General features: G+C 37.5%; 1 protein-coding gene across 11 annotated transcripts in view; it reads left to right on the top strand.

The window, feature by feature from the left end:
• NCKAP5 (NCK associated protein 5) overlaps positions 1–23,484 on the top strand; it is a 973,837-nt gene that overhangs the window by 777,050 nt on the left and 173,303 nt on the right. For all 11 annotated transcript variants that reach the window (XM_038565025.1, XM_038565023.1, XM_038565024.1 and 8 more), the window contains 2 exons: positions 5,641–5,679; positions 14,070–14,189. In XM_038565025.1, coding sequence (XP_038420953.1) covers positions 5,641–5,679; positions 14,070–14,189 — 159 coding nt within the window. The remainder of the gene's footprint in view (positions 1–5,640; positions 5,680–14,069; positions 14,190–23,484) is intronic.

Raw genomic sequence — 23,484 nt, 5'->3', positions numbered from 1 at the left:
AGAGTGAAATCTTGTGGTTTGCAATGAGTTGGATAGAGTTGGAGTGTATTATGCTAAGGAAAATAAGTCAGAGAAAGACAGATACTATGTGATTTCAAGCATATGTGCAATTTAAGAAACAAAACACATGAACATAGGGGAAAAAAGGGAGGCAAACCAGAAAACAAACAATATAGAGAACACACCGAGGGTTACTGGAGGGGAGTTGGTCGGTGGTGGGGATTATTAAATGGGTGATAAGTATTAAGGAGGGCACTAGTGATGAGCACCAGGTGTTGTATGTAAGTGATGAATCACTAAATTCTACACTTGAAACTAGTATTACACTGCATGATAACTAGAATTTAAAGAAAAACTTTGGAGGGATGCCTGGGTGGTTCAATGGTTGAGCATCTGCTTTCTGCTCAGGTCACGATCCCGGGGTCCTGGGATCGAGTCCCGCATCAGGCTCCCTACGGGGAGCCTGCTTCTCCCTCTGCCTATGTCTCTGTCTCTCTGTGTTCCACATAAATAAATAAAATATTTATAAATAAATAAATACTTGGAAAAGAAAAAATAAAATAAATTTGACACAGAAAAAAATTAAAATGCCAAGTACCAGACCTTATTCAGCTATTCGCAAGCAGAGTGAAGGGTAAGGAAATTGGCAATTTATCAGACTTGCCCGGCAAAGTTTTTGCATGCAGCATTTGGAGAACCTACCCTCCCCTTCAAATCATCAGAGTAGAGCCAGAGTTCCTTATAGTCCATGAGAATGCCAGATTTGAGTTCTTCTCTTACTTCTTTGTGCTCTTTATTTCAGAGCATGAAGGCAGGAAATGGAGGTAGTTCAAAAAAAGAAAAGAAAAAAAAAAAGCACCAAAATATTTTTTAAACCAAAGCCAAATAAAAGCAAAGGTAAATGGTTAAGAACAGTTCTGACCTTCCTCTCTGGTTCATATGCTATAGACCAGGGTTGGATTGTGGAATCACCAAACATACTCAGTGCATGTCCCTCTCCTGGGCCCTAAGTAATCTTGAAAAACAACCTCTTGATCAATGGAGATGGGAGATAATGATCCTGCTTGTGGCTCTCACATGCTTCAAATGCCCATTTTAGGAATGGACCATGAAATCAACAGAGGATGGACTTCCTGTGTCTGCTCTGAACGCTAGCCACCATGAGGCAGCACCTTGGCTCTATTCACCATATTTCTCTAAGATTCAGCACAATCTGTGGCCCACTGTGCACTTAATGTGTATTTGTCATATGACTAAATGAATAAATGGAGATTATCATCCCCAAATTAATTTCCCAATTAATTTTCCCTGTGATCCCACATACATATTTAGATGAATTTCTCCCACTCCCAGTATTTTACAGAGCAAAAAATAATATAGGTTCTTAGTGATTTTTATTTAAACATACATATTACACACACACACATTTCATTCTTATACAAATAAAATCTCTTATTCTAAAACCATCTTTTCTTACTTACCTAAAAATGCATTTTATTGTTTGAAGTTCAAGTGCTCAGATTCAGACTTAACTTTTACGGAGGACTGCTTTGTATCAGGTACTGCCCAATGTTATATCTGTCATCTCCTGCGTTTTTCACAAGTTGAGAGGTGGCCAGGTCCACTACTTCACAGATGAGTGAGTCATGCTAGTCCCTCATCCTCGTACACATCAGTGTATAATCAACACATTATACACTACTGATTTGAACCCAAGTCCTTTTGATTCTGCCCCCATGCTCCTCCCACTTGTCCCCAGCTGCCTCAGTATGATAAAACAAACTCAGAAGCATCTAAAACTTCTCCAAGGCACATTTTCCAAAACTTGTCCTCCTTCAATTAGGTTTTTAAATGAGCTTGCTGATGTGGCAGTTGCTTTGCATGATAAAAGGATATCCTTTGCAAGGACAAAAAGCAAAAGCATGAGGCAGGAGGAGCCCTGTCAAAGCTTGGTGACTTTTGAGTTCCTCACTCTGCCAGCCTCCATCCCGCCCTCACTGTCCTCTGGATTTGGTGAAAATTGGCTCCCTCTTGGAATAAGTCCCGAGTGTGGCTTCTCACTCAGCCTCAGGGACTATTTTGAAAAGAAGAACAGACAACGCCCTCCTCCTCCTGCGCACCTGCTTCCTGGAGAGTTCAGTGGGGCTGGAGGCATGGACACGACCCCTACAAGACTGATGGAGAAGAACAAAGACTTGTGTGGGTAGAAGAAGGGCCAGGTAGCAGAGGAACTGGCTTGTTGGAGAGAATGCTTACTGAGAGGGGGAGAGGTACCAGGGCCCTCTCCTTGGCACCTCCTGCTCCTCTGCAGCCCTGCCCCACCAGAGGTAAAGCGGGGAGGTCTCCACAGAGAGCCTGAGGCAGGTTGTAAAACAAGCCAGAGGCTTAAGGACTGTCAGCTTTGCTCTGCTTGTCTCAAGTCCCCCTGGCCCAGCCCAGCTGCTATTTTTCCTTTCTTTGGAGAGGAAAGCTGTCAGGTGACACTACAAGTTATTTGTTCTCATTAGCTGGGCCTGCGGGTGTGTGATTATTTGCAACCCAAGTGCTCAGAGCATAATTCTATGATGAGGGCAGGGGCCCATTCCAGGGGTCATCTTGTGAACCTATTAGAGGTTGCAGGCACAATCTCCAAACAGCTGTTCTATTGATGCTTCAGGGAAACTTAGCCAGTAAAAGTAGTAATGAAACCCAGGAAACTGTCTTTATAGACAGAACCCAGGAAAGCATTTGTACAAACTGGACTGCTCTTCTGCAGAGGATCTGTGAGTCCTTCTGGGTAATATAACCCCACGTCAGTAGGTGAAGAAATAATGCATTCGTGTATCTTTGTTCAATTATTAGGTAGAACAATTGTCCAAAATACATGCCAGAAGGAACTGTGTCAGAGATGGAGCCTATAAGCCCATAAGGCAACATACTCGGATTGCAAAGATAGAACGTATTTCCTCCTGCGGGCCGTTACAGTTAGGATATTCATTTATGTCTCCTGTTAAATCATGTAGAGAGCTATTTTGTGTGACCACTGTTCCACAGCCCGGTTTAAGTGAGGGACCAGTTTGGAGGAAGAAAAGAAAATATTGATATTAGGCAGTTTTATGAGAATGTAAATCAAATCCAAAGTTTGAGATCTAAAAGAATTAAATTATTTATGGTGTGAATTAATTTTGGTACGTTGTTCCTGATTCAAGCTGCATGAATAGTTGAACTCTTCTGTTGTATGTTTTTTGTTTTTAATTTGCCAAGAATAAAATAGATGACCTATCCTTTGACTTTAAATCTTCAGTAACTTATGAATTGGAATGAACGTTTAAAAACTGAAAGATTTTTAAGATGACACTATTGGTCAATTTGTATGATTGAATAACATTTATCACTGTTATGGCCATGTATAAATCAAGTGATAAAGGAAAAAGAAAAGGCACCAGTTAAGGGAAATATGGTTTACTTTGGTCTACAAGTGTCCTTAGGTAGTTTTCTTTAACTTGGACTGGACTTAAAAAAATAAGTAATGCTTTTTCTTCAAAACTATAGTTACTTTCAATGAAAGGTCCCTCTCATTTACTTAATGTCAACAATGTAGATTTGGAAAGGATTCTGATAGAAAAAAGAAAAAAAAAAGCCTTTTGTGCCTACAGTTCAACTAATCAGTTATAGGTAATTTGATTTTAATCATGTATCGCTTGTGCTATGAATGCCTCCTATCCACAGTTGATGGCAGCCTGTGTTTTAATTTTCTGTGAGACTTACTGGTAGCCAACTGTCATTAAGGATGTGCTACTTTGTCAATATTGAGTCAAAAAACAATTAAGCTCCATGAAAACATTCTTACCCTAATCTGTTCCACTATACTAAACAGGGAAACAAGCACACATAGTTTAGTATCACCAAGAGTAAATTGGTTATCAAGAGAAAAAGATGAAAGCATGTCCCTCAGCCTTTGGTTGAATATGAGAATTACCAAGATGATTACATGCTTATCACACTGTGTTATAATTGTGTTCTTGCCTACTTCCTACAAGTTATATTCTCTCTGAAACCAAGGAGCATATCCCAGTCATCTAGCTTTATAAATACAGATTTATATTTAAAAAAAAATGAAGGAAGAAACGAATGAACTGAAGTACCTGATATCTAGGACTTTAAAATATTATGACTTGGTCTTTAATGCTCTAAGTTTCAATGATCACTTAAATGTACACAGTTCATGTACTGGCTGAAAAATACTACATAATTCATCTGCCCACCTTAATTGTATCAAGAGTAGCCATATGGGTGCATAGCTTCATGGTTATAGTGAAATTAAGTAAGTGGCTTCCTGCGCAGTGTTTTTGGTATCTGCAGCTGAAAAAGAAATCTTAGCACAAATATATAGAGAAGTGATGAAATGGTTATCTGGAGAAAATGTCAGATCTTTGCAAATACCAGGGACAAGTTACTGGTTTTATATGTGGCTCTTAGCTGGAATGGTGCCACACACCCACTGCTAAACTATTCACTGAAAGGGAATGGAGTTGCCAAGTTTGGTTTAGATTAATCAAGATTCACCTCATTAGTCTGAGAGGGGCCTAGCTTCTCCTACTGCCTGAAGCTGTCTGATACCTGAAGAAAATTAGAATTATGTTCATCTATTAGTAGGAATTCTATTTGGTTGTGTATTGAAAGAAACTCAAAATAACAGATTTTTTTCCCCTCTCTCACATAGAAGTTCAGAGATAGACAGTGCAACTCCCTACATCATCAGAACCGAGCTCATCCCATTTTTCTGCCCAAAAATACTTAATGTGTTAATTTCATTGTTAAGGGGGCTGCTGAGGTTCCAGCCATCACTTTCATATCCCAGACAGGAAAAGGAGGAGAAAGAGCGAGGTTCTTCTTTAGAGACTCCCTATGAGACCAAGAAAAAAAGTCTATTTATAACTCATTGGCCAGGAATTTGTCACAAAGTGACACTTATCTACAAGGAAGTCTGGGAACTGTATTTGAATGTACCCAACAACAACAACAACAACAAAAATCAGAGTTTATTACTTAGGAGAAAGGAGAAATAGATGTTAGAGTAAACACTACCAGATTCTGCTGCGGGTAGCAGTGACAAGAGGATGGAGTAAATGCAACCATGGAGGATGTAAACAGAGCACACAGAAAACAATGGGCTGCTCTGGTTCTCCACCATTCGAACCTATCTCTATCCCAAGTCATTTTAAGTAGTGAAATAGTCACACAGCTGAAGAAGGGGAAGGAGAGGCAAAGGACACTGTAAATCAGCAAAGTGTAGAAACTGTGTGTACAGATAATTAGGATCGTGTTTTACACTGTATCATTTTTTAGCCATCTTGGAGTACTTTACATATGAAAGGATATTATTTTTCCAAATATGGAAATGTAGAAGTCAAGATATGAATGATCTTTCCAACCTAACCATCTTAATTAGCAACAAGGTCACCTCTGGAAAAAAGCAAAATATTACCTAGAAGGATAGGCTTATTATGAAAAGAATCAGGTCCTCTAAACAGAAAGAAAAGAGGCAAATGAGGAGCTAATTAAGTAGAATAAGCTGAGGGAAACGTATTGGTAAATTACAGTCCATGCGTATAAAGTCTTGTTATTCTAAACGACACCTCTTTTCTTTATTTTTTAAAGGTAGCCAACCAAGTTGTTCAAGCTCTGCTCACTCAAAAGGTAGGTCACTTTCTGGCTTATTATCTTCAAGGTACTTATGTGAATAGGTTGGAACTCATATTGTCAAACCAGGAAATTGTGATTGATAGATGCAATACTTTTCTGTTTATTCACTTAAGTTAAAATTGTGTGTGTTTTAGACGGGCATACAAAGTAACTTCAGTGACCAACAGAATCCTAAAATTCAGGATGGTTTGAATACTTGAATACTTTTCATCTTGGTAAAGTAGCAGAAGGTGGAAGATTTCCACGGACCCATTTATTTAGTAAATGCAGATATTATTTAAGTTGGTGGATTCCTTCAATTCCTGTAAAATGAATAGCCTTTGATGGACAACATTTAACAGAAGCCTAAAATTCTTGGAGGTTAAGAAGTTATTTAATTTCTCTGGGTCTTGGTCCCTCTTCTCTAAAGTTCCCACCTCCCAGAACTGTAGTGGTCATCCTAAGATGGGAAGTATGCGGAATAATTCCTATAGAAATTGGTTTGTGGCAAATAAAAAGCAAATGGCAATATCATATACTTGAAAGTTGCTGACAGTCGAGTTCACCACCAAACAAACAAAGAAACAACTATGTGAGGTGTGGATGTGTTAATTATCTAGATCTTGGTAATCATTCCACCACGTAAGATATATCAAATCATGACATTTTACCCTTTAAATATATACAGTTATTTAATTATTCTTCAGTGAAGTTGAGGAATAAAAACAAATAATTTTTGAGCATGAGCTTTGTATGCCTTCTCCTTTGCCATGTCTCTATTCTCTCTTCAGACAATAGAAGATTATGTTTTGGGGCCAGAGTGGGCCGATGCAAGTTATTGTCCAAATTTGGCTATTTTGGCACGTTTTATTGAAATTTTCTTATCTCTTTCTATAATGTTTCTCAGAGGCTGAATTCTAGTTCTTTCAGATTTTGTTTGTTCTGAATTACCTCTCTGTGAGATGGAGACCTTTTCTATAAGAGAAAGTCTTAGATTGTGTGGCATATTCTGGAGTACATGGCTAATGATAGCAAAATAATTTTGACATTTTGATTTTTTATTTAAAAATTATTTTATTAGGGATTGACCACTTCTCATTGGAGATAAATATTATTGTTAATTTATACTATAGAGGCATTGTGATATTATTTTTGCTAGACTTTCTCCTCAACTGCTTTTGTTAAATCATGCTTTCTGTTTCAAATGATTTTAACTGGTGCAGGTTTTACATTAATATTGCATAAATAGAGAGATCTGACTATACCTATTCATTTGAATTAGATTCCATTGTGAGTAACAGAGATCCAAACTACTAGTGACTTAAATAGGCTAAAATACTATTTCTTCCTCATAACAAAATCTATAGGTAGGCAGTATAGGGTTGCTATGGTTACTCTGCTCCATAAAGTCCATGTGGTTTTGAGTGTCTCTGGTTTCTATCTTGTTATTCTATGGGATGTGGCCTCCATTCCCAAGGTCACCTCATGGTTAAAATGACTGCTCTAGCGCCAGTCATCACATCTACATTCCAGCCATCAGGAATGAGGAAAAGCTGAAGAAAACAAAGAAGATAAAGGGCACACACAAGGTGCCTTTTAAGAGAGACTTCCAAGAGCTTTCTTACCTCCCCATTTACATCTCCTTGAGCAGACCTTAACCGCACAGCCACACCTAGAGAAGCTGACAGTGAAGTCTTTATTCTGGGTAGGTGCCCAGCTGAAAATGGATTTTCATAGTATTGTAGGAGAAGGGGAGAAACATACTGAAGGGCATCTCATAATTTCTGTCACAGCGTATTTGAAATTTTTTTTTTCTTTTTCAAAGGCTTTAATTTCTCATTTGCTTTCCTCCTGTTAGAAACTGTGCTCATTTAATTATAAACTTAAGGAATGAAGGAAGCACTGTTGTAGCTCGGTGTGTAACTGTCGAAAACTTCTCATGCCTGTCTTTTTTTAATGGTGCCTCAGGAAAGAGACAAGGAAGCTGTATGGTACAATATAAAGGAAAATGAGACCCTTCAGGTCAGCCACAAAAAATAGCTACACAAATCCAAGTAATAACTAGTAAACAGATAAATCTACCTTGGTACAGTTAAGCAGTAAGACACAGAAAGACATGCTACTGTGTGAGATAGCATACCTCAGGGACACTCTGAGGCAGGAGGAGATGCCAGGATTTTCAAAGATTCCAAAAGAATCATGTTCTGCAGAAACGTGTACCTCCCAGTTTTTATAGAGACTGTAAAATTGACACAAAGAGACTCAAATTTCTTTTTAATTAAGAGCACAATACAGGAAATAAAATGTACTCCAAATGCAGATGAGAAAACTAATTCTAAAGAGGGATGTAGCTGGCACAGAGTGAAAGCAGAAATCTTGAGTGATTTATCTAAGTCACCAAAAAGATTTTTTTTGAGGTGAAATTACAGTCATAACCATGCAGTTTTAGAATATATCGTTTGTTATGACACAAAGCAAACCTGCCATGAGCAACCAAAAAAGCATTTTCCTGGCATATCATCAACTGGCCCAGATAAGCATCTTGAAATAACACAGTGTACTTCTTTTTCTCAATACTGATAAAAAAAATTTATTTCCCTGAACTTATCAGTTTCTGTTAAATGTACATATACTGTCCTAGTCAAGTAATTCAATCTGTCTCAGAAACCTGTGGATTCCCTTAAGACAGCAGATTGTCCCTCCTTTAGATCAATAAAGCTAAAGTGACAACATTAAACCCAGCTCACTTCCATTTATGATTCCAAATCATAGGTGCGAGGCTACAAGTGCAAGCAAAATCAATAATTCAGGGCAAGCTCATATTTTTGTCTGAAATATATTTTATCTTCATTAGGTCAATTACACTCACTGAAAACGTAACTGTCCTGAGTTCTTTACTGTTATTCTTTGTTTGTTTTTTGTGTTTTGCCACTATCATCAAACTTGGAAGAAAATCTTTTTTTTCTTGAGTCATTTTTCAACATATCAACTTGAGCTTTGTCTGCATGATCTTTAAGATAACTAAATATTTATATGGTGTTTTTTCTTTACCAACATGGAATAAGGCTCCATATGAGAGAATCCAGCAATGCAGCCACCAGATAGAAGCAGGGCACAGTTTTGGAGCTTGTATCTGAAAGAACTCCAAACTTCTATATATTTCCCTAATGGAGGGGCAGTTGGGCCACCTGTGTCCATTCAGCTGGCAATGGTGTATATAGGATCCAGTTCCCTGAAGAGGGTCTGTTTATACTTGCTATGCACTTAAAAGGAGTCAGACCTCATGTCCAGCATTTTAAATCCTCTAAGCCATTTTGTTCTCACTGCAACCCTATAAGATAGAACTAAGAGGGATCCCTGGGTGGCGCAGCGGTTTAGCGCCTGCCTTTGGCCCAGGGCGCGATCCTGGAGACCTGGGATCGAGTCCCACATCGGGCTCCCGGTGCATGGAGCCTGCTTCTCCCTCTGCCTGTGTCTCTGCCTCTCTCTCTCTCTCTGTGACAATCATACATAAATAAATAAATAAATAAAAATTAAAAAAAAAAGATAGAACTAAGAACATAGTGTTCCCATAGTTCTGAATGCAAGAAGGGGCAAAGCCCATATGTTCAAACTAGGGTTGTGATACTCCAAATCTTCCCTTTGCAACGTTCAACATCAACAGTCCCATTGGATCACTTACTGTTTTTCCCCTACTGTAGTTCAGCAGGCAGAGATGGGTCTGCAGAAATCAACAGATGGATTGGAATCCAATCATTAGATATGACTGCAGGAAATAGAACAAAAGGGCAAGGGAGCCAATGGATTTCTTAAAACTTCTGGAAACATTGCCAGTCCTGGTCAGCAAAAGAGATATTCAGGATCTGACATGTGTGCAGTCAAAACTGACTTTCTAAATCTGGAGTCAAGCTTTCTCAGAATCCATCTTATTTTAGACTCCAGAATTTTACAATTGCCAGAGACCTTAGAGAGCATTTAATCCCGAGATTGTCAATTGGCCTTGGTTATGGCCTTAATTTACTATGATTACATGAACTGTTTAGCTATCACCCAGATGAGAAATGTTTTAATCTGAATGCATTTGGGATGAAGGTTTGCGGTTTTCACTTTGCCACAGGACTAACCACATCCTGTTTGTTGGGGCTGGTCTGATTCAGGTACATGTTTATGTTACCTGCCTTGCCTCTTAGATATTTGACATTGAGGCCTTTCGTTAGTCTGAGAGTTGGCTTTTCTTTTTACACAAGTCTGCATCCTTGGCAAAGAAAGGGATGTATCAGTGAAAGCCACTGAAGGAATGTTACAAGGAGAAACTGGTGGGTATGGTGGCCATTTAGCTTCAGGGAAGGAATGAAGTGGCCGTTTAAAAGCCATCTCATGAAGCAGCTGAGACACACATTCTCTTAAAGTCCAATTTTGTCCAGTAGCCCAGTTTACAGATAAAGGAACTGAGGCAAAACCAGAATATGTTACATTCTCAGGTCATGTGGGTAAGGAGGACTGGAGTCCAGACCCCCTAACTCCCAATGTGGTATATTCCCACGATACACATTGCATCTGAAATAATTTTACCAGTATGATATCATTTTTATGTGATAAAATCAGATTTAAATAGTTTTCATCAATATTCCAGTGATGTCACAATATGTCTTACTTCTATGCAATCAACACTTTATTAAACTGACTTCAGCAGGTAAAGTTTTAGTTCTAAATGCATTAAAGCAGCCGTACTTGTAGGTACTACATAGCAGTAGATCCAGAATCTTCTTTAGCCCTGAGTGCAGGTGATACTTGCCAGGATTATTTGCATGGATACTCCAGGGAAGCTATCGTTTGAGATCAAGATATACAGGGTCTTTTAGAACAGTTTATCACATTGCTCAGTATATTTGCCCTCACATTCAGCTTTAATTATTATTTTTTTAAAGATCTTATTTATTTATTCAGGAGAGACACAGAGAGAGAGAGAGAGGCAGAGACACAGGCAGAGGGAGAAGCAGGCTCCATGCAGGGAGCCTGATGCAGGACTCAATCCCGTGACTCCAGGATCACGCCCCAGGCCGAAGGCAGCGCTAAACTGCAGAGCCACCAGGGCTGCCCTCACATTCAGCTTTAATCCCATATTCTGTTTCCAGTTGATAATGACATGCAGATTGCAAGGAAAACAGTTCTGGCTATTTTTTTGAACCCAAAGACCTCTGCACTTTCCTATATGTAGTCAAACTGTTGGCATTATTTCGCTCCTGATGAAATTACACATCAGGTCTCTTTTATTGCAGAAGACACAACCCTATGTTTTCAGTGGGATCTTCCTCTTGGGGCCTGGGACATACTAGGAAAAAAGAAGAATGTGAGAAAACAGATGGCCCAGCCTCCTCAATGAGGCAATCATGGCATCTAAGCAGAGAGCTCATTTGTTTCTGACACCTTACTTGGGAAAGATAGTCTAGGTCTCACCTCCATCACGGTCAGGGTCACAATAACCATGCTTGTAGTGAGACCCCATGTGTCATATGCTACTGTATGTCAGCAGGTTCCTTTTGTAAGTACAGAGGATCCAGACAGCTGACTGTCACCCTCTGCCTAGGTCTCACTGCAGTGGTCAGAGAAATTGCTGTTTTTTTTTTCTCTCTCTCTCTTTCCATCTGCCCAGTCTGGTTGTGCTTATGTATGTGCCCATGGGCACGCATGCATGGTTTTGAATACAGTTTATTGAGATTATAACTGTCTGGCATCACTTACCAACCACAGCTTGAGTAAAGAGAACAAGAATATCACAACAACACAGGCAATAATTATTTTATGTCTACAGATTCTTGGACCAGATCAATTCTGTTCGTTAATGATTTTAAGACCAGAGTCACACCCCTAAAGCCTTCCATTTCCTCCTCTGCCATGTGCTAATCTAGATGAGCCAAGAGTGATGAACAGTTCTCAAGGTCAATAAATTGTGTTCCTGCTAAATGAACTTTTACTATCTTAAGTAACAGTAATGGGCATTGAAATTTGGGCACCTGTACAAAAAATCTCTATAAAGTATATTGATTTTTTTTCTTTTATTCTTCTCTCTCTCCCTCTCTCTCTCTCTCTTTTACTCATCTGAAGAACTCTTTCAATTTATCTCAGTTTTGCTGCAAAAGATCCTCAATCCTGTTCCTTCCAGGTCTCTTTTCTCCTTGTAAATCCACACTATATGCTTCTGCTTCCATTTCTTCACCTGCAAATGAGAATGATTATGTTTTCCCACCCAATAGGTACTATTAATATTTATTTACTTCACAGTCAAGTTTTATTAATTACTTAATTAGCAGTACTAAAAACAATTAGTGTTTGGGGGCAGAGAGAATTATATGCATGCTAAGAACAAAAAGTAGAGTAAATGAGACACAGACAGAGGTTGAATTCTAAATAAAGGGAACAAGTTTAGCCTTTTAATGTGAGCAGTGCCTGGACCCCCAGAGGGACCTTTGCCAAATGGCATATGTGCTCATGCTCATACACACATTCCTGCCTCTGCTTTTGGAGGCTGCTGCCCTCCTAAATCTTGGACTCAGGTGCTTCATTCTGAACATGACATTTCTCTGCTCTGCGTTTGTAGGTAGCAATCATTTGGAAACATCCTATGCATAAACTCTACCCCTTTGACTAAAAAGTGAAGAGAGTATAAACTATACAGTGAGACACACCATGGCCTATTTCCTTGCCCTCTGTAAGTAGAATAAATGAATATATAATCTGGATATAATGAGGCTCTGGTAAAGCCTCAGAAGCTGGATCTGTCTAGCTTCACACTTAGGTGGACACAAGGTTACGGACAGGCCCACTCACCTCTGTGACTTTGTTTAGTGCCTGGGGATCAGAGCTATTGCCTGGTGCTCTGTCTTGCTTGCAGAGTCTCAAGTAATCCCTGGATCTGCCCCACATCAAAATATATAGATCCATAAACTAGGAGTTCTGAGAAACTTAGAGCCTCAATCACACAGAGAGCAGAATTTGTCATCATTCTGTTTAACAAAATAATCACCCACTTTATTAAGTTCCCACTACATGTGATACTTTGCCAGGTGATGGAATAAAAGAGTGAAGAAGGATCTGCTTCTGCTGCTGTTTATTGGAGTGTCTTCTTGTGCTTGCCTTTGAGGAACATGCCATCTAATTGACAAGCTAAGACTAGGCATGAAAGATAAAATCAGTATAAGGTAGTCTATGCTATATGTCCTATAAAAGGTGTCAGGGGCTTACTGGAGTTCGGAAAAATGAATGGTCTTTGGGGGACTCCAGATAAAAGTACCAGAGAGGAGACAGACAGATTTTGAAATGGACATCAATCAAAAAATCCCAAAGTTGGACTGGATGGAAGACGGGAGTGAGAAGGGAACATGATGGCAAGGGAGGGAAGAGGATGGCAGGGATGCACAGAGCTTTGGAGAACAAAAGCAGAACATTCTTCTTTATATGGCAAGAGCAGAGCCTTTTCAAAAAATTTTGGAAGTAGGGAAAGACCAACTTTGACATGCAGAAAAGGGAAGCTTTTGAAGAACTTTGAATTAGAGCATTATTCTCCTTGGTCTTTCTTGAACCCCATCAAAGAGAGTTCTTGTAGACATTTAAGTACTACAAGCATCTTTATCACAGGTTAGTTTGGAAGGCAGTTCATTGGCAGATTCCAGAGAATCCTAAAGCTCCTGTGTTATAGCTTCCCTTCTGAAAGCTGGAGGGAAAGGTCTCTGTGGTCCTCGAGCTATTCAAAACAGGTGCTGCAGAAGGATGCCCAGGGATGGCTACTCAACTTCTTCCCTAGCACCAGGCTGAACCACCCCAAATACATGGAAATTCATCAGTTCAGAATGTGGACAGGTTTCAAGTGGCCTTTTAAAGCCTTCACTTCAGAGTTGCTTCTCTCCCTCTAAATGCATCACTGGCTCTATTAGCCCCAGCATTGAAAATTTCAACTTGTTTCTACAAATGACAGCAAAAGGCTCTATCAAAAGTGATAGTTTCTTTAGTTCATCAAATCTCTATTCACTGCAAAAACATTATTGTCCTTGTGGTTTGTGCTTTATGGTTGCTTTTATGAAGACAGTGAAAAGGCAAAATATATAGGTGGAAACTCAAATTGACTTTATATCGCTAACATTTACCATCTTCAAAAATAGCATACTAGATTAATGCACTTCTGATTTCAAGGTACTTTTTTTTTTTAAATTGGTCCTCCCTGCACATAATAATTCCATCAGACAATGGGCTATGGAAGAAAACATTGTGTGTGATTTATTCCCTGGGGCTTTGAAGGATAAAAATACTATTTTTATACCAATGTGTCTGGAATATCAGATAAAATATGGTTATAATATGCAAAGCTGTCTTTCAGTAATAGATTTTTTCTTTCTCTGTATTTGTTGTAGGATCTAAGGGAGGAGTGTGTAAAGTTGAAAACAAGAGTGTTTGATTTGGAACAACAGAATCGAACATTAAGCATCCTGTTCCAACAGCGAATCAGACCAACTTCTGATCTGCTCCTCCAGGTAGGTGCTTACATGGAAAACAATCGTTGCTACTGAAATGCTATTGACAAGAAGTTACTTCAGTTCAAAATTGTCCAGTATTTCCATAGGCAAAGCATCATGCATCAGAACCCTGATCCTTTCCCTTCTCAAGGGATGTCATTAAAATTGAACATCTCTTAAATTTCTGACTTTTTAAAGCTACATTTAGATAAAGAAATACATCAACAAATAATAAACAGGTAAAAGGGGCCATCAGAAAGTGTCCTCTAGTAAACTAAGTGAAACCGTGGAATGGAACCTGGAAATAATTGATTACTTTGGGGGATCGTATTAGTAATCTTGCATTCCATGATAAGACAGGAAGAGTTTTACGTAATACCAAAACACATTTCTTTACTTCCTTCTCTCTGTAATCAAAGATTCTGCTGGGGCTTGTTTTTCTTTCATAGCTCTCTCCATGTAGAGTGCCTCCTCACACACAGTTCTTCCCATATTCTGCTTCAGTATTTTTCAGGTTCTTGTTGTCTAAACGCTCTCACTGAAATTCGTCTTTGCTTTTCTTCTTAGCATGCAAAGTCATGGAAGGTCAAACAATTTGAATCATTTTAAAGCTGTCCCTGACAAAGCACCAGAGAACACACCTGACTTCAGGGAGACATAGGAATTGGCAAAGGGGCCTGGAAGGCTGATCTTTGCTGTTTCCTGGGTTTTCTAAATCCTATTAATGTGTATATTTGCTCAAACAAGCTCCCATGAGCCTTACTTAGAGCCCTTCTGAGGCTAAGCTAGCAAAGGGTAAGATTTCACAGGGATAATATACAAAAAATAATCCCCAGCTGCCTGAGCAATTGGCTGAAAGTGAAAAGACAGCAAATTGTCTAGACTGTACTGCCCAGCCCTGTAATCACTAGCCACGTGATACCATTGAAATTGAAAATTAAATGAAAATTAAGTTCCTGTGTCAAACTAGCCACATTTGAAGGATTGAAAAGCCTCATATGGACAGCAGCTACCATATTACATGGTGTATGTAGAGAACATTTCCATCACCATAGGAAGTTCTGCTGGACAACACTTTTCCAGATGGCTGGGACAGTGTTTCCAACTTACCTTCTGAACTTTGGCATAAACATCTTTCCCTGAATCCTCAGGGAAATAATGAGAAATTGCTGTTCATTTCACTGAAAGAAAGATGTTCGATAAAGCCAAACATCGAAGTATAATTTCCCCCCAAATTAAAATAAAACAAGTCTCCGAATTGTACAATCGATCCCATCTCCTAAATTAATTTCCTCTCTCCTTTATCTATTAAAGCATAATTCATAATTTGTGACTCAAAACTTATGCAGAAAAAAATTAGTCTATCTCGATTCTCTTTCCTGGCCCCAACCATACCAAATGTTTGTCAGAGAGAATCTTGCATCTGTAAAATGTTGTATTTCTTTTGCTCTCTCATATCAAGATCCAATATTATAATTACTTTTAACAGCTGTTTCATGTTCATGAATTTTTCCATTTTGCTTGGTTTAACTTCAGGCTTTTCTGGAACAATATTTAAGGATCTATAGTCCCCGTTTATGAATCATGATGGCTTATTTCCATAATAAACACATGTGCCATAGATATTTAAACTTTTTCATTGGCTGTCACAAATTTCTGAAATCTATATCCAAATGGCAGGGAATGGTGTGTATGCTAACAATGGAACTCAGTGTTTATTCACTGGGTATTTTCAGCCAACATACTTTATATTCCTCCCCAAATAGTCTTTATTTCCAGGAGCCATCCTAATTTAAATAACACTTCTAAAAGATGGGCTGTAAATAGTTCTGTAAAGAATGGTAGAAAGTGGGATGCCTGCCCTATATCATCCATAGCTCACAATCACAGATAGATGGAGTTGCTGGCTTTTCAGGGGGTCTGTTAATTATGTGACTCATGATTGTTTATTTCCTGGTGGCACAAATACATACTGTGGAGCACTGGCTAAAGTAAAAGCAGCCTGTGCTTGCTTTGCACCTTTGGAAGCTCTATAATTATTTGTTGAATGGAATAATGAATACATGATACAAATTTATTCTGCAAGTTGGTAGTTATTTTGTACAAACCTAGGGGAAGTTTATGACCACCTTCTTCTGAGCTTTTCCTTATGTGGATGTCTTATATCTTATCTGGATGCTTTAGAGCTACTCAGTCATGCTGGTCCAGCCCAGCCTTGTTGAGAGTGGTGGCTTTTGGGTACAGCAACTCCACCAGTGCATCTGGTCCCAAATATTACTGGCCTTACAGCATCTGCCCATATAGATTGGAGATTCAGTACAATGGATTTCTAAGTAGTTTTCTACAGTCTTAGAAACCTGCATTAGGCATCATCTGCTGAATACAGCCTAATGATTATCTACAATCTTAAGTGCCCACTTGGAGAGAAATATTGTAAGAAGATTGTTGAACCCACTGTGATTTTAGGAGATAGATTGTAAAAAGTAGAAAAGGAAATAATTTATTAGGACCAGGAACCAGTCTTTGTCCCTTAAAAACAGTAAAGTTTCACGGATATTTTTTAGCTTTTTTTTTTTTTCGTTATTATTATTGTAAGGGAGAAACAAAAAGGGATAATTCTATGGGTTAGTTGACAAATTCTGGGAAACCATAAAGGGAAACAGATTCATGCTGAGGAAAAAAAAAATCTAACCTAAAAATTAAAATCTTAAGAATGGTAATAATGTTCTGTGGTAATTCCAGTTTCCAGAATGGTATCTTGGGGACTAGAGGTGGTAACAAATCATAATAACAAGGCCCTCTCTGTATTAAAATCGATACTTTGAGCTAAATTCTGAAGAATTGAGAAGCCAGTATGGCAAATAAAATTCCAAAGTAATATTCTTAATGGAACTTGAATCTCCAATTCACCTTATTTGAATCTACTGGCCAGATTAACCAATGCTCACCATTTCTTCTTAGAAATCATACTAAACCACATTCGATTCATCAAACATTGGCAGCCAGTACAGTTCTCCACTAACTATGCTTACTTCTCTTACCAGTTGAGTTGAATGCTCACCATAAATGAGCCATTTTTGTAACTCAGTATGTTTATGCAAGTAGTACTTACGGTGATTAATTTTTAAACTGCTATGTAAACCGATAAAATGTGTACCAAAAGAATTGTTTATATAAAATAGAGTGCTTTAAAAGCATCTATAAAGGCAAGTCACTAAAGAAATATTTAAGATCAAATGAAATATAGGTGCCTAACTAAAAAAATTGTGGGAGTTGGAGAATTGTATTAAACAAAGAGGCATTCTGCATACAAATTGTTTCCCAAGTGACTAAGTTCTAGTTACACTGTTAAGAAACCCCAAACAAAGACATATGCATAAACAATGCATAAGCCATGTGTTCGAAGCCCCCCTCTCCCCCACTAAAAAAAAGCCTAGACTCTAATAATAGGATCCCTAGGCAAAAAAGTGGCCTTGGCCCTACCAACAATGTTATTTTAACAAATGCATCGTGTTTACCATGTGTCAGATACTGCTCTACAGCCCTTACAGTGCTCACCCACTTAATCTCCATTACAATCCTATAAGAAAGGCAGTATCCTTGCACCCATTTTTACAAATGGGGACACTACAGACACAAGTCCCCCAGCAGGTAATTGAAAGAGTGGGAATCTAATCCCGTGATCCAGCTCCAGTCCCTCCCTTCCACCTCTCTTCTGTGCTCCCTCTGCATGGAACACAAATGAGCATGAGGAACATTTTTCTCATTCTGTATTCTGACATTTTGATTAACTGGGCCACTTATGATCAAGTCGGATCAGAGGGCTTCTGCAGTGAAATGCAACAAGGAGACTACTATATTTACACATTTCTGAAAGCTTCTTGATTTGTAGCATCCATGATTTTTCCCTCTACTGTATGTTCTGCTTTTGTCTTGTTTTGGACACCTGTGTTATCATTATTCTGATAAAATATTATTCTCATATTTTTTTTTTTTGCCTAACAGTTTTTTCTTCTCCTTCTCATCTGATATTTCAAAGGGTCCTAGTACCCATATCCTTAGGCCAGGTTAGAAAGAAAAGAATGTTATAGGGTAGATTATTCACACAAACAGTAGAGAATCTGACAGCTTAGAACCAAGGTGTAAACATTTGCTGTTATTTCCTGGCGTGCTCTTTGTTTTGTTTTTGGTGTTTTGTTTTTTTTTTTTTTTTTTTTTTTTTTGCTAGTGTTTTGTTTTATGGCATTATTTCATATGAGATGAGAGGATTTTAAAATTCTACTGTACTTCTGATTTATTTTTTCTCCCCTAAATATTTTCAGAGTGTAAATCTATTTATTCATGAGCCTGATTTGGCAGGATGCCACACGATACACTCACCTCTCCCCACCTATCCACAAGCCATGCATCCCATTCTCTGAGACTTAACCCAGTGCTGCCACCTTCCAGGGGCCTTCCAGGGTCTTGGCAGTGCCCCTGGAAGTTTCCCTTGCTGAAGCTCCTATAGTATCAATGACCCATCCCACATAATTAAGCAGATCATGGTCCTGTATGGAATTCTGGAATCCTAGTCTCTCGTGGCAGGGATGGTAGAGATCATGTACAACCCATAGGAGCTACGGATTTCATGTTTCATTTCACCTAACTTGTAATCTCTGTGAGGGCAAGAACTATGCTAAATGTTACGTTTCACCTCCCACTGATGTTATCACTGTTCATTATATGTATTTGTTGTATATTACTGATGATTCAACATTCATTTACATACCTTTTTTACATAGTTTTTGGTGGGACAGGGTTTTCCTTTGTTTTTTGTATCTTATTGCCTTTATTATTTTTTTCTTCCAGAGTTATTAAGATATAATCGACATAACATTGTATAGGCTTAAGGTGTATAAGACAATGATTTGATATATGTAGATATTATGAAATGATCATCATAATAAGTTTAGTTAACAGCCAACACCTCACAGATGTGCAATTTTTTTTTCTTGTGATGAGATCATTTAAGATCTACTTACTTAGCAGCTTTCAAATATACAATATTGTCAACTCTGGTCAGCACGCTGTACATGATATATCCAGAATTTATTTATAATTGCAAGTTTTGACCACCTTTACCAGTTTCCCTCACCCTCCCATTCTCAATCTCTGGCAACCACCAGTCCCTTTTCTGTTTCTATGAGCTCTGTTTGATTAGATATAAGATCATATGGTATTTGTCTTTTTCTGTCTTAGCATAATGTTCTCAACGTCCCTCCACGTTGTCACAAATGTCAAGAGTTTCTTATTTGTGGCTGAATAATATTATATATGTATACATATATACATGTATATGTATATCACACTTTTTGTCCATTCATGTGCCAATGGATTGTGTGCATCTGTGTGTATGTGTGTGCATGTATTACATTTTCTTTATTCACTCATTCATTAATGAGTACTTATATTGCTTTCATCTCTGAGCTATTATAATTAATAGTGAAATGAACATAAGTGTGCAGATATCTCCTTGAGATAATAATTTTGTTTCCTTTGGATATATGCCCAGAAGTGGCTGAATCATATGGTTGTTTTATGTTTGATGTTTTAAGGAATGTCCATGCTATTTCCATAGAGGCTGTCACAATTGACACTCCCTCCAACAGTGCATTCTTACCAGCATTTGTTATTTTTTGTCTTTTTGATAATATCCTAACAGGTGTAAGATGATATCTTGTGGTTTTGATTTACATTTCACTAGTGATGAGTAATATCAAGCACCTTTCCATGTACCTGGTGGCTATTTAAATATCTTCTTTAGAAAAATGTCTAAAGATGGTTTTACTCTGTTTATCTGTTCAGGTCCTTTGCCTGTTTTTAAATGAAGTTGATTTTTTTTAATTTTTTTTTTTACTATTGAGTTGTATGAGTTTCCTCTATATTTTAGGTACTAACCCCTCATCAGAAGCATGGTTTGCAAATGTTTTCTCCCATTCCATTAGTTGTCTTTTCTTTTTGATGATCATTTGTTTTGCTGTGAAGAATCGTTTTAGGCTGATGTAGTCTCATTTGTTTCTTTTTTATTTTGATGCTGGTGCTTTAGGTTTTGTATCCAATAAATCATTGCCCAGATGAATTTCAAGGAATTTTTCCCAGTGTTTGCTCCTAGGGAGTTTAATGGTTTCAAGTCTTATATTTAAGCCTTAGTCCATTTCAGTTAATTTTGTGGATGATATAAAATAGTGTTTTTTGTTTCATTCTTTTGCATGTGAATATCCAATTTTCTCAGCACCATTTATTGAAGACTGTATTGTCTCCATAGAGTGTTCTTAGCTTCTTTGGCAAATATTAGTTGACCATATATACATGGGGTTTTTTCAGAAGGGGTGGTCTCATTTTTTTGTTTCACTAGTCACTGTGTCTGCTTTTATGCCAATATCATTTTATATTGATTACTATTGCTTTGTAAATATAATTGAAATCTGGAAGTGTGGTGCCTTCAGCTTTCTTCTTTTAGCTCAGGATTATTTTATCTATCTGAGATCTTTTGTGGTTTTAAACTAATCTTAGGATTTTTTTTCCTATTTATGTAAAAAAATGCCATTGAAATCTTGATAGAGATCTTATTGAATCTGTATATGCTCTGGTAATGTGGATATTTTAACAAAATTAGCTTCTCCAGCCCCAAAACAGAAGATACCTTTCCATTTATTTGTGTTTTCTTCAATTTCTTATATCAGTGTTCAGTAGTTTTCAGTGTAGAAATCTGTCACTTCCATGGTTAGATCCATTCCTAAGTATTTTATTGACTTCATTGCTACTGTAATGGGATTGTTTTATTTATTTCTTTTCAGAAAATTCATTGTTAGTGTATAGAAATGCTACTGATTTTTTTATGTTGATTTTGTATCCTGGAACTTTTCTGGATTTGTTAATTAAGTCTAATAGCTTTTTGGTGGAGATTTTAGGATTTTCTCTATTTAAAATCAAGTCATCTGCAAATAGAGACAGTTTCACTTTGGTGTGTGTGTGTGTGTGTGTGTGTGTGTGTGTGTGCTTTTTTTTTTTTTTTTTTTCTTATTCTGACAGTTTTTATTTCTCTTTCTTGCCTGAATGCTGTGGTCATACTTCCAGTGCTCTGTTGAATAGGAGTGGTGAGAGTGGGCACTTGTCTTGCTCCTAATCTTAGAGGAAAAACCATTTGTCACTGAGTATCATGTTAGCTATCAGCGTGTCAGTGTCATATGTCGCCTTTATTATGTTGAGGTATATTCCTTCTACACCCAGTTTGCTGAGAGTTTTTATCATGAATGAACACTGAATTTTGTCAAGTGCTTTCTCTGTCCCTACTGAGGTGATCATATGATTTTATCTTTTATTAATGTGATGTATTACTTTTATTGATTCTTATATGTTGAACCATTCTTGCATTTCAGGGATCAATCCCAGCTGGTCATGGTATATGATCTATTTTATGTGCTTTTGAATTTAGTTTGCAAGTATTTTGTCGACAATTTTTGCACCAACATTAATCAGGGATATTGCCCATAGTTTTCTTTTCTGGTAGTGTCCTTATCTATCTTTGATATCTTGGTAATGCTAGCTTTGTAAAATGATTTGGGGAGTGTTCTGTACTCTCCCAATTTTTTGGAAGAGTTTACGAAGAATTGGCATTAACTCTTCTTTAAGAGTTCAGTAAAATTTATCAGCAAAACCTCTGGTCCTAGGCTTTTCTTTCTTGGGAGGTTTTGGATTACTGAGTCAATCTCTTTATTCATTGTTGGTCTTTTCAGATTTTCTAGTTATGATTCACTTATAGTAGGTTACAATCTCTCAACATTTTTTCCTAGGTTGTCCAATTTATTGGCATATAATCATTCATAATAATTGGCATATAATTATTCATAGTAATCTCTTTGTATTTCTGTGTTATCATTTGTAATGTCTCCTCTTTCATTTATAAATTTTTTTATTTGGGTCCTATATCTATTTTTTCTTGGTGAGTACAATTAAATGTCTATCAATTTTGTTTATCTTTTCAAAGAACCATTTTAGTTTTGTTAATCTTTTGTATTATTTTTCTGTGCTCTATTTCAATTATTTTTACTCTAATCTTAATTATCTCCTCCCTTCTGCTAACTTTGGGCTCAGTTTGTCCTTTTTTTTCTAGTCCCTTGAGGTTTAAAGTTAGGTTATTAATTTTAGACTGTTTTTCCTTGATATATGTCTTCATCACTTTAAAATTCCTTCTTGGAACTGCTTTAGCTGTGCCCTATAAGGTTTGATATGTTGTGTTTTCATTTGTGTTTGTCTCAAGATACCTTTTTTATTTATCTTTTGAGTTCTTCTTTGATCCATTGGTTATTCAGGAGTGTATTGTTTAATTTTCATGTATTTATGAGTTTTCTAGTTTTCTTCCTATTACTGGTTTTTAGTTTCATACTAATGTGATTAGAAAAAATACTTAGATGATTTCAATATTCTTAAATTTGCTAAGACTTGTTTTGTTGCCTTATATATGATCTATCCTAGGAAATGTTCCCTGTGTGCTTAAGAAGAATGTGTATCCTACTATTGTTGGATTGAATGTTCCTTGTGTGTCTGTTAGGTCCATTTGGTCTCTAGTGGTGTACAAATCTGCTGTTTCTTTATTGATTCTCTATATGTATGATCTATCCATTGTTGAGAATGGAGTATAGATGTTCTCTATTATTGTCCTGCTATCTCTTTGCCTTCAGTTCTGTTCATATATTCTTTATATATTTCAGTATTTCAATGTTGGGTGTATAATATTTATAATTATTATATATTATTGATGGATTGACCCCTCCTTTATTGAAAGATCTTATTTATTTATTCATGAGAGACACACAAAGAGAGAGAGAGGCAGAGATGTAGGCAGAGGGAGAAGCAGGATGTAGGGAGCCAATGCAGGACTCAACCTGGGACCACGCCCTGAGCCAAAGGCAGACACTCAACCATTGAGCCACCCAGGCATCCTGAATTGACCCCTTTATAATTATATAATGACCTTATTTGTCTGTTTTGACCATTTTTAGCTTAAAGTCTACTTTGTCTTATATAAATATAGCTACTCCTGTTTTTTGTTCTTGGTTACTATATTTGAAATACCTTTTTCTAACATTTTACTCTTAGTCATTTTGTGTCTTTAAAGCCAAAGTAAGTCTCTTGTAGGCAGCATATCATTGGATCTTTTTTTAAAAATCCATTTATCCAGGGTACCTGGGTGGCTCAGTTGGTTAAGTGTCTGCATTTGGCTCAAGGCATGATCCTGGGGTCCTGGGATCAATCCCCACATCAGGCTTCCTGC

This window comes from Canis lupus, chromosome 19 (assembly GCF_011100685.1).
Source record: "Canis lupus familiaris isolate Mischka breed German Shepherd chromosome 19, alternate assembly UU_Cfam_GSD_1.0, whole genome shotgun sequence".
Taxonomy (NCBI): Eukaryota; Metazoa; Chordata; class Mammalia; order Carnivora; family Canidae; genus Canis; species Canis lupus.
Note: the sequence above shows the minus strand (reverse complement) of the source record. Positions and strands in the feature narration are given on the sequence as shown.